At 39.6% G+C, this 16,400-nt stretch overlaps 1 protein-coding gene across 1 annotated transcript in view; it reads right to left on the bottom strand.

Annotated features, from left to right (window-relative positions):
- Positions 1 to 16,400, bottom strand: part of phlpp1 (PH domain and leucine rich repeat protein phosphatase 1) — a 65,615-nt gene that overhangs the window by 7,594 nt on the left and 41,621 nt on the right. The window contains exons 3-8 of the mRNA XM_084733170.1: positions 14,962 to 15,087; positions 13,972 to 14,120; positions 7,716 to 7,862; positions 5,520 to 5,747; positions 1,847 to 2,049; positions 1,439 to 1,499 (exon numbers count right to left, since the gene is read on the bottom strand). Coding sequence (XP_084589296.1) covers positions 1,439 to 1,499; positions 1,847 to 2,049; positions 5,520 to 5,747; positions 7,716 to 7,862; positions 13,972 to 14,120; positions 14,962 to 15,087 — 914 coding nt within the window. The remainder of the gene's footprint in view (positions 1 to 1,438; positions 1,500 to 1,846; positions 2,050 to 5,519; positions 5,748 to 7,715; positions 7,863 to 13,971; positions 14,121 to 14,961; positions 15,088 to 16,400) is intronic.

The following is a 16,400-nucleotide window of genomic DNA, read 5'->3' as shown; positions in this document are numbered from 1 at the left end:
TTTTAGACAAAAAGGCAATAAACTTCAAGGCCTCAAGGGACAGTTCACCCAGGGTCAAAAAGTATATTTTCCCTCCTACCTGTAGAACAATTCTTCCATGTAGATTGTTTTGGTGTGAGCTGGCAAGTTTGGGGGAACTCTCGAATATAACAGAACTAAATGTCACTCAGCCCGTGGTGCTTAAAGTGCCAAAAAAATAATTTGAAAAACTCAACAGCAATGCAATTTCTCTTTGCAAAAATCATGACCCGATTACTAAGACAGACCGTATGAGTAGTTTCACCAAGGAACTACTTTCTTGGCAAGACACCAAAGTTTCCACACCAAGGTTTTTTGTAAGTTTCAACAAGTTCCTTGCTGGTTTCCTTTTGTGGTTCTTACAGCTTGATAACACCAAAAACACAAGTGAGACTGAAGTTAATACAAGCTCAGGGGTGCTAAAGTTACAACTCAGATGCCATTAATGCTACACCCCACACTGTCACAAGCTTGAGCCTCTCGTCTATTAGTAGCACACTTCCATCTGCCAATGATATTGTTAGCAGGTGTAGTTTGGTAAAAACAAAATAGGTCCTATGTGAAACTGCTCACAAGGTCTGTGAATTATCTTGAGTTAGTGGGTCATGATTTCTGGAAAGAGCGGGGTACTTTTCAAGAATTTTCCCCCCAGCTTTTCCCCCACACCTCGCAGCATGTCAAAATGACTATTTCAGTTCTTCATCAAATTAAATGAGATGTTATTATGCTACTGCCCATTACTACAGAAGACAGATTAAGTTGGACAATTTTTAAACAATATGTTATTACAGTTATTACAATTCAAGCGTTTTCAAGGACCTCCAGCACCCATACAAAACCTTAAAAAGGGAAAATTTGTCTTTAGCACTTTAAGCACCAGAAATTGGTACCAACTAGTTTCATTATATTTGAGAAAAGGCAGACGTCTCTGAGGCTAATATCTCCAAAATTCAGCAACTCAAACCACAATTTTCATTTATCTAGATGGATAATTAGCACTGCAGGTGAGAGGAAAATTATGTATTTATGATTTCTGGGTTAACTCCCAAGTTTTAAAATGACATTTTCAAAAATAAATATATAAATTCATCACTTAACATTAAAGTCAAGTACTCTATTGTATCCCTTTTTTAATAGACTGCAAAGAAGCTTAGTACATTAGGCTATCTTTCACTTAACAATGAAAAGGTGAAGGGTCAGGGCTGACACGGTTAAAAAACACCCTTTAACATCAAGTCATCAAGAGCTGACCACAGTTTCTAAGACCCATGCATGATTAGCTGTGCAGTGAGCAAGATATTTAGAAGTTAATTTTCCTCTTTCTAGGGCAGAAAGGATGTACTATAAATGAACTGTATTTTCTTTTTCCAATTATAACTGCATTCCTTTGTGTGTTTGTACTGTGTGGCGTTTGTCTCACCTCGAGATGTCCATGTAACTAAGATTGGAGGGCACAGGAGTGACATCCAGTTGTCGTAGCTCTGTGGGGAGAAATGCAAACACATTAACCTACAGCAAGGACAGACGCGCTCTATTACAGAGGCAGGTAGATGGGAAATGGAGGGGAGCGTTCGGGAGGAGGCGGGAGTGGGTGTGATGACAAGTTAGAGAGGGATGATGGAGAGGGACAATGAGACTGCAGCGCTGATGAGAAAAATGAATGCATGGGAGGAAATGAAGTTATACAGGAAAAGAAAGGAGGTATTAAGATGTACTGTATATCACAGGCTCAGTGATTTCAGTTTCAGGAAAGCAGCGAGGCGGTGATGTAAGAGGGGCACATGACTGCCCTCGCAGAAAACATGAAGTCCCGTGCGATGAAACCTACCGTTGTTGGACGCGTAGATGCCTTTGAGCAAGCAGCCCTTGGTCTTGAGGCTGACGATGCGGTTCCTCTCACAGTGCAGCACCTCCAGCCTGGGGAAGACCGAGGCGTCCAGGTCGGTCAGCCTGTTATCCCTCACGTCCAGCTGCGTCACGTGCCTCAGCAGGTCCGGCTCATCTGGCACAATGCTGGAGATCTTATTCAACCTGACAGAGGGAGCAGGAAGGAGGTCAAAGGTTCAGCTCCGATTGGATCCGGTTGAGCTGCGCAGGCTGCAGCCTTCCTCGTACAGCAGGGAACATGCCTCAGGTGATGGCTGATGGCTTCTGTTCTGTGCTCAACATTGATGGAAGTGGTTTTTCATTTATAAAATGAGTGGTCAATTTAATTTAACTTCTTAGTATTCTGTCACCTACTGGTGATATCTTACAGTACTCAAACATTCAATTATTAGAAACGATCTATGGCAAAAACTGATAAGACATAATAGAGATTAATATCACCATTCCTGATTTTAACTGAGTTTTAAACTGTTTCTGAACTGCCTTTATTTCTTTTTTTTAATTTCCTTTAGTTTTCTTTTAAGACCTGATGATTTTACGCCCTCTCTTTTTTTAACTTTCTGCCTTTGTGAGGCACTTCATAACATGGATTTTGAAGAGTGCTCAATAAATAAAGACAATCTGTATTTCTAAGTTCAAGCTAAATCAACGGCCAATCATAAAACCGTTTATAAAACTGATTGACAGGCAGAGACTCTGTGATGAAAAGAGACATTATTAAGTAACTGAAAGAAACTTTAAAAATATCAAAAGCTGCTGTGAATTAAAAACAGACTTTCGAAAAGGGACATTTTGAAATAAAAATTACTGAAACTGAACCGATGTGCCATAAACTCTGTTACTGTGAAAAGAATCAGGATGCAATTATATGTCATAATATTGAGCTGAGCTCAAAAAATGGATCAATTAAAAATTTCATTGTAGCATATTTTGTCTAAATGTTTTACTAAGATTATCTGTTTCATAATGTCCAATTTATTTAATATTGAACATTCTAGCTCTTCATATACTGTTTCTCCTTACTAATGAAACCAGACTTGATTGGGGCATCAACTAGTGATTGATTATCGTAATTGATTGGCTTTTTGTTCATTCTGAATCAGCGGAACAAACATTCATAAAAACTCACCCTCCCATCCACATAACACATTATTTTCACAAAAAAGGGAAACAAATATAACATTGAATGTAGTCAGTAAGTAATCTAAGGTAGGGTAAAACTTAAGTGTAAATATAAGCACACATATAAGAAAGAAAATAAATGATAGTGATTGATAATTTTCCTTTTTCATGAATCTGTCAATAATATTTTCAGTTAATTTATGTTGGTTTACTCTAAATATTATAGCTTATTTTGGCATGTTGAGGTGAAAATTGACTTAAGAAATTCATCATCGCTGTTGAGTAATTATTTTGATCAATTAATCCTGAGTCGATGAATCCATTCGTCATCTGACAGAAAATTAAAGCACTGATTTTGACAATAAATAAATCATTGCACGTCATAGTTGTGGGGAATTTTTTTTTTTTAAATTGCTAGTTTAAATCTCTCAAATGTAAAAAATAACTGTTTTTGTTATGGTGTCAAGCATTTTCAGCTACTTTTTTTTTTGACATTTTAGAGACCAAATGATTATTATTCTTATTTACGACCCTAAATTCCCTGATTAGTTGACTAATCATTTCAGCAATCGACTGGACACATTTTCTGGATATAAACGAGCAGCTCTGACAAAAGAATACAAACACATCCTCATCAGAGTGATCTTTGCCCAAACAGGTGAGAACGCCGGAGAACGCATTTACCGACCGTGTCTAAGCAGAGTCAGAAGGAGTGAAGTATTAACTGGAGAAATAGTGCAAGTCACTCCGGCTCTGTGCTTCGGCAAACAGTGGGAAAACGCCCGACGGAGCCACTACAGGCAAATGATTTCCTGATATCGTGCCGTCTGACTGTCTGCTCGTGTGTTGGCCTCCGCTCAGTGTTTTTGTTTCTATCATTAGTGCAATAACACATGTCGGAGAGTACATTGTACTGGATAGGCATGACTAAGGACTTAAAGTGAGGCTTGTTCTTAACAAAGATGTCAAACTTCAATCACATATAATCAAACATGCATTTGAAATGAGATTTGTTAAGTAGAAAAGTAGCAAGTAAGATTTGTTGGAATGTTTCTTCTTTAGACTTATGCCTCTATATTTTTGAAGTTCTTGCTCCTTTCTGTTTGTGTTTTAATTTCTTCTCTTTGCTTATTTTTTATTATTTTTTCATGTGATCTTTTTTGATTTGAAGTCTAATCTGTATAGTATGCTTCTGTATGTCCTCTACGAATTCCTGTATGTATGTTATTAATCAGTGATCGATAAAGAAACAGCAGGATATTTTGTGATATTCAGGACATGAGGAGCAAAATGTTTCTCATGTATAGAGAAAAATGATCTCTTGATGTATGGTATAACCCAAAATTAACCCTAACCCTAAACCCAAAACTTGCTGTCTCATAAATGTGTGAAGTATAATTTAAAGAAAAGACGAAGATCCCTATGTGCACAGTCATTCTCAGGAACATCAGAATTCACCCCAGAGGCTGGCAGTTTCAGTGAAAAGTATTGCCTCGTTGCTGTGTTTCATTTTGAAAAGCATTCTATTTTATTTTGAAAATGATTGCATTTCATTTTGAAAAGCATTGTATATCATTTTGAAGAGCGACATTTTCTTTTGAAAAGCATTGTATTTTATGTCTGCATCTGCCAGCGGGCCTTCACAATAAGAGTGGGCACAATTATATGTTAATTCACCAGAGACCTGATGTTCTCTGTACTTGGGTTGAAAAAATATGTGTATATATTGGTATCGGCCAAAATGAGCTGGAAAATATCGACATATCACTTCCTAATATAAGGGATCTACTTTTTACTAAAATATCCTCTGTTTATATTATTTCCCTCTTCTTGGATCATTATGAAAACCTTGAGTTATGTTTTAGGAAGGGAACTATTTGCCAGGTTTGGGAGAGAAGGCATAATATTTTAAGACTGAGCTATAAGATAACCTGTAATTTTGTAATGAAAGGAAATGTAATGAAATGTTTGAACCAGAGTTATGATAGCATTGATTTTTCATTAGTTTTTATTTGTTTTTTATTTTTTGTTATCAGTTCAGTTAGTTTCCAGTGTGGGTTTAGTTTTTATTGTTTAAAAATGTTTGGTTTTTAGTTGAGTTTTTATTTGTTTCGGTTTTAAGTGTAGTGGTGGTTAAGCACTGACTCACAGTCATGTTGATATCCCAGTCTCAATAAACCACCAATACCTCCTCATGCTTGCTGATGAACTGAATAAGACTAAAACTAAAGACATTACCTGTATATTTCTGTTTTATTTTAGTCAGTTTTGTAAGTACACAACATGATTGCAGCTAGTTTTCACTTTTTTCTCTTAAGTCTAGTTTTTATTTTTTTTCTAGTGCCAGTTTTTAGTTTTAGTTAACTATAACAGCCTTGGTTTTTCAACTTCAACTGTACTTTTGGTGTCTTGTAATTCCATAAAGCTGCAACACTTTATGTGCATGACATGCAAATAAAAGAAATCGATCAGTCAGTCAAACATTGTTGTACCTTAGATCGATGTGTTTGACGCGGAGCAACCTGAAATTCTGCAGCGTGAGTGTTTCCAGGTTGTTTCCGGCCATGCACAGCTTCTCCATTGAGGCCAGCTGCTCCAGCACTTGGGGCACGTGGTTGAACTGGTTGAAGGAAAGGCCGACGTAGCTCAGCCTCTGGAGGGAACCCAGCTCATTGGGCAGCTCTTCCAGACTGTTGCCGTCCAACAGGAACGTTTGCAAACTGAAAGAGGAACACGAGATTAGACAATTGACCTCGTTCATGAAGGCGGGATGGCACAGTATCAAAGAGTTTCTTTATTTGCACAGGTAGCGTTGCTCAGGATCAATGACGCCGTGCCAACTAGGACTTGTTCAACACTTTCAGCCTTCATAATCAGTCTGTTCTACTTCCAGCAGATGGCAGTAGCAGCATAAAGGCCCTGCTGGCCACTTGAGGAATTTACAGGCATACCAGATCATTCCTGCAGATTAACTTCTCATCTAGCCCGCTTTCAATCCACATACCTGTATATTAAGTTTAGAATCATTTATAGTGCATACATCAGTACTGACCCAGCTACTAAATGACTCCATTAATCTTTGTATTGTCATGGTGGAATAAAGTAGATAGAATAATGCATAAATTATCAAGTTTAACATCCTAATTTCATTTCATTTAACATATTTTTACATTTTGCTGACACTCCTTTAAAAAGGAGTAAAAGGGCTTTTCCACAGGCAAAGGGGATTCATACTGGAGTTCAACCAAAACTCTTAATATGGATCATTCCAATTCCCATGAGAAAAAAACAGACTGGTTTCCTGCCAGCAAAATCAGATTTGTTCCATACTCTTGAAAATGTTGGCTTAGAAGTAAAAACTCTTTTGGAGAATGAGTAACAACATCACAAACTAAGTAACTCCTGAACAATATTTTGCACAAACTGTACTGTACTGTACCGTCAATCTTCTATTTTTATTTTTATACTTCTTGACTTTGATCTTAATTTATACTTTTCTTGTACAATATTTGTTGTCTGTGACAACCTACTTTGCAATATACCCCGATTCTGAGTCTCAAGAAAAAAGCAAGATAAACTGTCAAGCTTGCAAAGAAAAACTAAAGAGTGCACCACAGTACAAAAGTAGAGAGTCAAAACTGAATTATCCACATCAGAAAATAACATTTCACAATAAGTTTCAGATGAGTTCAAAGCACATATGTCAGTATTAACCCAGCAACTAGATGACCGTTCTTAATTTATGTGTTCCCTTTTGTCAAGGTAAGGGAAATTAGACCTTAAAACATCATTATTGAGAGTAATAACAAAAAAACTATAGTTAATTGATTTTCATAGACCGAAACAGACGAGGGACAATGTCACAGGCAAGCACCACAGATGATACGTGCAAGTTGTGTTATTGTTGTTTGCTCACATGTTGAAACTAGCAAAGTACACTGTGGCGGTTGTTATGACACGTGCTTGTTGCTAAGTAACTCCCGCATTTGACTATGTAAACTTTTGACACTCAAACCAGCGAAGATGCAGTCAGTTTGTGAAAAGGTTCACTGGTTTCCCAGCCCGGAGACGGCGTCAGTGTGAGCAGGCATTGGCCCCAGCTCAGCAGTAAAGATCCGGTACAATAAGTGAAAAAGTTGGATGATTACCAACATCACGAGCCAAGAGCAGGGAGGGGTAATGTAAACAGCAAAGACAGAATCTATAGAGGAATAACTAACAAAGGAAGAACAACTAAAGTGTGTTTAAAGTAGGGCTACAATGTGTCTGAGTTTATTCAGTCTGTGAGTTAAGTCAAGTTTTAGATCTTGCAACATAAATGGTAAACAGAAGCACATAATGCACTGCTGTGGACAAGGTCAGCAACAAAGGTATTTTAGCCACTAAAAAATAGGTCCATCTAAAAAAAGAAAAAAAAAAATCAATATCATTTTAAGTGTACGCTATATTTAGAACATTTTCACCGTTTTACTTTGCCGCCAGACAGCCTCAAGGGTTTAAAATACCTTCTGTTACCGACCTTGTCCACAGCAGTTCATTGTTTACCCTCCATGCAGGTGCCCCTTTCTGTTTCTCCAAACTGCAATAAAGTTCAGGTAATACACTGACTGTTGATAAGCACCTCATACAACCCTACATTAAACTGATCCAAACTATCCCTTTAACATCCAGTCTGTACCCTCACTTACTTGGTCATGGCTCCCACGGTGCAGGGGACAGAGACCAGGTAGTTACAGCTGAGGTTGACCTCCGTCAGCGTGGGGATGTCGCAGATGGCCAGAGGGAACTGACCGAGGTGGTTGTTGGAGAGGTTGAGGCTCCGCAGACGAGAAAATCTGGAAATAAAACGGAGGATAAAAGCATTAATGACAAATTAGAGAAGAGAAGAGAAGAGAAGAGAAGAGAAGAGAAGAGAAGAGAAGAGAAGAGAAGAGAAGAGAAGAGAAGAGAAGAGAATGATTGGAGATGTACTTGTATCTTGTCAACATGAATATTACAGGAGAGGAGAAGATATTCATACATATATTGATGAATATATCCATGGGCGATGCAGCAAAGTATAGCTTACACAGAATTTGTTTAAGTGAAAAACACACAGTTGGATTGAAGGCAGACATAAACAGAGCCTTAAACCTTCACGTTTTATTGTTGAGCAAACAAGTGCAGCATTGACGTCTGTGTTGTGGATTCAAACACCAGTGACCAGTGGCATTTGGAGTGGTGTCCTATGGCAGAGCGGTGACCTTCAGAGGGGTTAGCCCCTCAGAGGGAGGCGGGGGCTGAGGGGGGAGAGTCAGGGGAACAAGGCGAAAGGACTCTCTGGACTGTCTTTATTTATCCATCTACACACACACACACACACAGACACACAACCTGCTATCACCTATCATGTGCACACACACACAGAGAGCAGCTATGGCGAGCCGGAGGTGGGCAGCGTGCCATGTTAGCACCGCAGGCTGGAGCAGCTGCTTCAACTGGCGCTACTTGATTTCCCTCCCTGTGTACACACACACTGGTTACACATACACACGCACATAGTATATCATGGTGATGGAGAAAAAGGCAACCGAGACGTCAGGGCTATTGATTAGGGTGGCCAAGTAATTCCAGCTGAGGGTGACTCCTGCAGGCAGCCGGTGGCGGCGGTGGGGTGCGCGTGTGTGTGTGGGAAAATGTCATTCCACCATTAAATCAACCTCTGCAATCTGCTGAGTAATGCTCATACCCCCTCCTCAGTCTCTCCTTGTCTGTGTCATGCTGTCCCATCATGCCATTCTCTTTTTCACTACTGTGCTTGTGTATTAAAAGCTGCATTAATCATATTTATGAATAATGGTTGTAGAGCTGCAACGATCACCTGATTAACTGATTATCAAACTAACTAAACTAGTAATTACACACCATTTGCCAATGATTAACTGATCTGAGTAATTTTGAGTGTTTTTTTTAAAAGAAAAAAAATCAAAACCCTGTGATTTCAGCTTCTTAAATGTGAATATCTGCTGGTTTCTTTACTCTTCTATGGCAGTAAACTGAATATCTTTGGGTTGTGGACAACACAAGATGTCAGAGAGGACGTCATCTTGGGCTTTGGGAAACACTGATTGACATTTATCACCATTTTTGGACATTTTATAGACCGAACAACTAATCAGTTAATTGAAAAACAGATTAATCAACAGTGAAAATAATCCTAAATGGATGAAATGATGAGGTGTGGCTTGAACTGACAAGCCTCCTAAGAATGTACTCTTTGTTATTATTATTATTATGCCATTTTCTTTATTATGTATTGACTGTCTTGTCTATTGTAAAGTGTCCTTGGGTGTCTTGAAAGGCGCTTATGACTAAAATGTATTTTTATTATTATTAATTTCCTGCCGTGATTAGTAGCTGCTTTCATTCAGCTAAATATCTCTGATAAACCCACTGTGTGCGTCCTTCCCCACCCCAAACAAAGTTAGCAACTAGCTAGTGAACATAATGGAGCTTCTATTAAGCTAAAGGCACTGAAACATTTCAAAAACACCAAAACAGAGCCAAAAAGAAAGTGAATACCGGATTAAATATTAGTTAGGAGGACAGACACATGACTGTGAATGATGGCTACAGCTTCATATGGTGATAATATATTATTGTTGTATTTAAAGTCCCCCTCCTGACACATTTTAGAGTCGCCTGCATTTAGCATATTAGACAGCAACTGACTTTGTTATGTACCAAATCTACCTTGCATGGGTATGTTTGATTCTCAGATTTCAGGGAAGTGCACAGACAGTGGAGGAATGTGAAAACACCTCTCGAGTGACAAACTTTGCACAGACAGTAGTCAGTATGGTCAAGGTCAGAAATTTTAGGCAACATAAACATAAGAAAAACACATTTTTGAGTTGTGGGGATCTTTAAGTTACAACTTGTTGCGCTGCCTTCAGAACGGCCAAAAAAAACCCCACTGAATGTAGGTTTAAATCTGTTCTCTGTAGCTCAGCATTTCAGCCCACTGTCGTTAACATTGTTTCTAGCTGTTTTAATAAGCTGTTATTTTTCAGCTAAACAGCACTAATATACCCACTGTATTCTCCCCACCCAGCACCAAACAGCAGACAGACAAACAACCAGCTATATTCTTCTCAAGACTGGAGTTGTGACAACGCCAGAATTTTAAACTTGAATACTAGTATTAAGAAACGATATTCAATACTGTTTTTGATATGATGACAAAAAGACAAAAAGAGCAAGGCACACAAAATAAGATTACTAATTAAATGTTGGTATTGTTTTGTTTCTGCACAAGTGGTATTGACTGATGCTTTTGACAACCTAGGTCAGGACTTAATGAGGTGCAAACAAGAAGTAAAGGGAGAGTGGATATTGTACTTTGAATCCTAAGATAATCTGAAACTCAAAATAAACCGCTAATGTTGCTCTGCGTCTGCTGAATGTGCAAATAAGCAAATATTTGCCAACACTTTCACAGAATAAACTTTATCAGGTGATAATATGTCAGTATTGTGTTCAGAGCTTCGTATTCTGCCCCAAAGTGAGGCATGTTACTTTAATCCTTTCATTTTGCCTTAAATACCCCCTTTCATCTCACCCTTCCTGCCACTATTCTGTCCAACTCCCCCTGTCCCTCTGCCTTCATTTCCATAACTTTTATGTCCTTGATAACTCGCTAAACTATCATACATATGTAAATAAACAGGCCAAAGGTTCAATTGTATGCATGGAACGCCTGATATTCCCCATAGTGACAATGACCTCTGTCTCACAGAGAGATGCATGCTGGGAAGAAAAGTCCCATGCCAGAGGAAAGAGCTAGTATCCCAGACAACTGATTATGCATATCTGATTGGCAAATCACCCAGCAGTTAGTATTTGGCCGGAGAGACGAGAGGAGAGAGAGAGAGAGAGAGAGAGAGAGAGAGAGAGAGAGAGAGAGAGAGGGAGAAAGGGAGAGGCATGTGGCAGGTTCACACATTCCATTCCTCTTGGAAAAATACAAAGCACTTCGACCCCACGTTAGATGTCAGAGAAAGCCGGTGTTTACCCTGAAACAAAAACAACTGTCCACACCAAAACACATACACCCACATTCATGGAGGCTGCAGCACACAAAGTATTATTGTTCTCCAGTCCAGCTCTTTTGACTCCAGCCTCTCAGGGGCAAAGCGAGTACTCAAGTAACTCTGCTACATGTTTCTGTCAAAACGCCTCTATTTTCAGCTAACTATTCATCTCTTTCTCATTACTGACCTCTTTTTCCGTCATGCTGGGTCAAACGCGGATGAGCCTACTTAGGTTTGGCAAAGATGAACGGATGTTATCCTGCTTGACCGGCAGGGGAGATGTGCATCACTCAGTCATATTTAAAAAATATGATAAAATATAATATATCCTTTTCTATATACATACTGTTAATCCTTCACATTTCTAAAGTGCAATCACCATTACCATGAGTGCCGTATATTTATATTTTCCACTGTTAAATCATCCTCAGAAATAGCTTCTTCAAACTGTGAATCATCACTGTGAAATTTCACTGCTTGTACTCTGTGCTATCCAATCCCTGTTTCTCTGTGCAATTAGCCTTTACAGTCAATGCAATTTACATTATTTTCTCTTAATATAATGCTACACAGCATGTGTCTATCACAACATCTTTGCAGTTATCCTGCACAATGATCCATATATATTCATATACAGTCCATATATCCTGTCCACATAACTATATATATCTGTACAAGTGAAAGGTGTATTATACAGTCTGAGTGTATAGTTTAATTAATATTTCTTATTTTTAATTCTTTTGTATAATATCTTTATTTTTATCTGTATTCTGTTTATCACTCACTCCTTTTCTATCTGTACTTGTTTGAGCTGCTGTGAGGTGACTTTTCCTGTGTGATCAATAAATTATTTTATTTTAGAAACTAGTTACATCCTTGTCTTTTTAACACCAGTCATTATTCTGAGGATTAAATTTTTACAAAAGATGATTCAGAAAAACATAAAATCCTGACCTCCTACTCATTCATAATTTTCTAAGTACACACAGCATGCATGATTATACACTCTCAGACATAAAGGTGCTAACTAGAAAGGGTTTTTTGGCTTGTCCCCATAGGAGAACCCATTTTGGTCCCTGTCAAAGCCTTTTATACCTGGAACCCTTTCAAGGAGTTATGCCTAGAATCTAACATGAAGGGTTATACATGGAACCATCTGTTCTCGTCAGAACCCCCTATAAGAGGCTCTATCAAGAACCCTTCTGTGGGGCAATGGTTCGACCCAGAACTCTCTTTGGCAGTTCTGTCAAGAGCCTTTCCACCTTCTCAGGGTGCCAGCATGAACTCAGCCAGGAGGTTCTACAGAGAAGCTTTTTATATTCCAAAGGTTTTATCTAGGACACATTGAGGGGGTTCTACAGAAAACATTTTTATATTTCAGGGGATTTATTTAGAACACACTGGAATACACATGCGGAGCCACACACACACACACACACACATACAAATTCTTAACAGTGCAGTCACCTTAAAAAACAAAAACAAATGCCATACTGTATCAAGACTTGTATGCACTGACCCCAATCTGTAGCCTGCAGCCTTTTTTCTGTTGCAAGCAGCTCTCTCCTCCCCTCACACATACTGTACAGACACTCAGATCTGCAAACACTGCTAACATCCTCAGATTCACACTATTTACTCAGTTAAATGGCAATAATCTTCAGAAAGAAAGGCTGTGACAAGCTATATGAATGCAAAATACATGTGTGTGTGCGTGCTAACACACATGCACGGGAACACACACACATGCGTCTTGGCTGTGGGCTTTAATCTGGAACCATGATAAGCATGCAGCAGATGGTGCCCACAGAGAGAGAGAGTGAGGGAGGCCAGGCACATTAAAAGCTTCCCTGCAGACGCATCTACCCTTCTGGGCTCTGGGCTCGTTTGGCCTAGCCTGGTACAGTGCAGCCCTGGCTAGCCTCGTTGGCCCCTGCGTGCCAATGGCCGCGGTCCTAGACTGCTCAGGTCGATGGCTTGCAAATTGCAGGCAAAAGCTAAAGCTGTCCAAACCAGCCAGCCGTGACCCGCTGTGTCCAGTGAAGCCTCACTGTGTCAGTGTCTCGTCTCTCCCCTCCTTGTACAACAGGCCCAGCCCGGCTCCTGTTCTTCCCCAAATTATGCTAAGCTTTGCTAAAACCTTCTCAAATCTCATCATGTCCGAACCAGGCCATCAAACACCCTGAACTGTTTCCTCGACCTGTAACACCTCCTCAAGTCCGTCCACTCCCTTCCTACAACTTCCCTTCCCCTCAAACCTGCTCAGACTGCTAATGTGAGTCTGACAGGAGAACCAGGAACAAAAGACTATGAAAGAACAAAAACGACAATCAAAATTTGAGAGTTAACAGAAGCAGTAGCTCAGGTGGCTAGAATGTGACACATCTAAGAACGTAATGTACCATGGTTTGTGCCACTAGTTTCCTCAACTAGCCAAGATGTCTTTCATCAGAAACAAGGAAACATCACATCACAATTAATGGGAAAAGTGGACAACACAAGTGTCACGGTCATGGAAGGCATGCTATGTTGTATTAAATTCCCTTTTCTGTATTTTCTTTACACAAGTTTAAATTTGGGCCACTTAAAACATATTTTGGGTACCAGATTTAGGGGTTTGGTGGCTCATGGCACCAGTGCTTAAAAATATTAGCATCTTTCCCTGCTACTTTTTCCTACTGTTAACAAACACTGCCCTTAGCTACTCTTAGCTAACACTACTGTTAGCTAACATTACCGTTAACTAGTTAATAAGTTATCTAAATCCAGTTCTAACCCTAATTACCATGGTAACCAAACATATCTGGATGTTAAGAAGTTTCTGCAATACTGGCCGAGGTGTGTTTACTGTAGATTCACGAAGGCCCTGTACCTCTGCAGCTGCTGCAGACGCTGGTCTGCGGGCAGGAAGTTGTGTTTGAGGTTGAGGTGGGTAAGGTCCTGGCTGTAGAAGAGGTTGGGAGGAAGTTGCTCCAGGCTGCAGCAGGACAGATCTACTGAGTTGATCCTCTGGGACACCATCTAGATGGAGGAGGGGGGAGGAAAACGAGAAGAGTGGAGAGGTATCAGGAGAGACAGAGAAACGTGGAGTTAAACAGGATTATCTCTACCGCACAAGACTTTACTATGTGTGTGTGTGTGGAGCCTACTGCGAAGGGGTCAAATGTCATTCAATGGCCAATCTTCTTAGGATTAGGGAGAAGTCGAGGGAAAGTCCAACAGGTTAGTGACCTAACATCACACATTACATCATTGTGTAATCTAGTTAAATGTCGGTGCATAGAGCAGTTAACATGTGATAATTTGTTAGTCAAATAAGCAGAAAAAACAAGCTGTCGTCTAAAATTAAATGACAGCATTATAAGCATCCACCTCGTCTTCTTAAAGGAGAAAATCTGTGAACTCAAGCTTTTCAGAGCGGAGTTAGCTAGAGGCTCAGCAGTCGTCAGTGGGGCACGTGCTCCCTCTATCCAGGCTTCTATTCTGAGTGGCCCTCTGGGTGCTGGTGACATGCATGTCCCTGTTAATATTTAGAAAAGAGGTTTTCTGGCTATGGCCTACTTGAGTTCAAATGAGAGAAAGAAGAGAGGGAGCCATGAGTGGTGTTTATGTGTGCGAGTGCACCCACAGAGGTTACATACTACAGAGCGGACAGCAGCAGTGAAATATGTGCAGTTTTCAATCCACTCAGTGGGATCGTGGTGGGTACTGCAGTGCTGCATTTTCATACTTCAACTTGCAGTCACGCATGTTCTGATATATAACGCAGCTGACCCGTAAGCAGCAGCGCCTGGGAGCATATGCTTATGTTCTCCTTTTTCTTTCTCTAACTCTCATGTGCACACGCACAGTCACACAGTACCTTGGCAGCGTGTCTGTGCCAGCGCAGGTGCTCCGTGAAGCTGTCAAAGCTGACGTAGTAGGTTTGACTCTGAGGCCCCGCCGAGCTGAAGGCCAAGCAGTGATTGTGCTTCTTCACCTCCTCCACCTGCAGCGCGACACACACAGGAGTGACATTACAGTCTGAAAAACTGACACCTCTGACACACCTCGGAATATAAACAATAACCCAGTGCCTGTAGTGTTAGACTGGGCTGCATCAACAAAGATTAACTTAACCTAAGATAGTTTAGCAAAACTAGGTTTAACATGAGTAAATTCCCATGTGAAATTAAGCATAATTATGTTGCATAATTTAAGACTAATCTATGTTTAGTAAAATCCATATTCAGTGATGTAGCTTGCTAAAAAGTCAAGAAAATTGTTGCACTGTTTTCTAGTTATAAAATGGTATATTGTTTGCTCACTAGCTAAAAAGTAAAAAGAAAGAGTTGTTTGCTAGCTAGCTAAAAGGTTAACTAAATGTTATATTGTTTGTTATGAAGAGTAAAAATTAAACTGAGCTTTACAAAGGAATTTAAATATAATGTTTCTTAATTTTAAGCTACATTAAAAGCTTAAAAAGTTAAATGGTTTGCTATCTAGCTAAAAAGTTTTAAAAGTTACATTGTTTGCTATCAAGAGTAACAACTAAACTGAGGTTAGAGAAAGGTTTAAATCTGTCTTTATCTTAAGATAGTATAAAAGTTAAAATAAAAGGTTACATTTTTGCTAGCAAGAGTAAAAACTAAGCTGAGGTTTCAAGAGGAGTTAAATTTAATCACTCTTAATTCCAAGCTAGTTTAAAAGTTTGGTGCAACATAATTTAAAGTTAAGCTGTGATTTAAAAATCAATCCTTGTTGTTGCAACCCAGCCTTTCAGAGTCATAAAATAAAAGGAAATAGAGAGGAAAAACTGACACATGGGTGTCTCAATAGATTAGCTGTGTGTTGAAACAAGACGCTTAATGGTTGCAGGGTAGACAAATTCAGTCAACCAGAAGCACACTCATGAAAGTATATAAAGCATGCATGATCATATAATGAACACATGTGCATGACATGAGCGTGAGTAAATGTATGTGAAATTGCTTTTAAAGACACGCAGAGTCACACACACTCAAGCACATGGTCTCTGTGAATGAATGGCTGACTGGTTATGGTGTTTGAACAGAATATTGGCACGCACACTGTACGCACAAACTCACCACACAAGCACATGCAGAGGCAGTGTGTGGCTGAATGGTTGACTAGGGGTCATGTGTTGTGTGTGAAGTGTTTATAAACTGGGTGTGGCGGGGTATCGAGCGCCTTTTGTGTCAGGCAGAGAGATAGAAAGGGCTTTTCAGCAGAGAGCTCAGAGCTTATTTAGTGGCCTTGCAGATACACAGATCTATAAAGCAATAAACGGATAAAGGTCAT

This window comes from Lutjanus erythropterus, chromosome 12 (assembly GCF_056507025.1).
Source record: "Lutjanus erythropterus isolate fLutEry1 chromosome 12, fLutEry1.hap2, whole genome shotgun sequence".
Lineage (NCBI taxonomy): Eukaryota > Metazoa > Chordata > Actinopteri > Lutjaniformes > Lutjanidae > Lutjanus > Lutjanus erythropterus.
The sequence above is the reverse complement of the archived record's forward strand: the minus strand, read 5'-3'. Positions and strand labels throughout refer to the sequence as shown.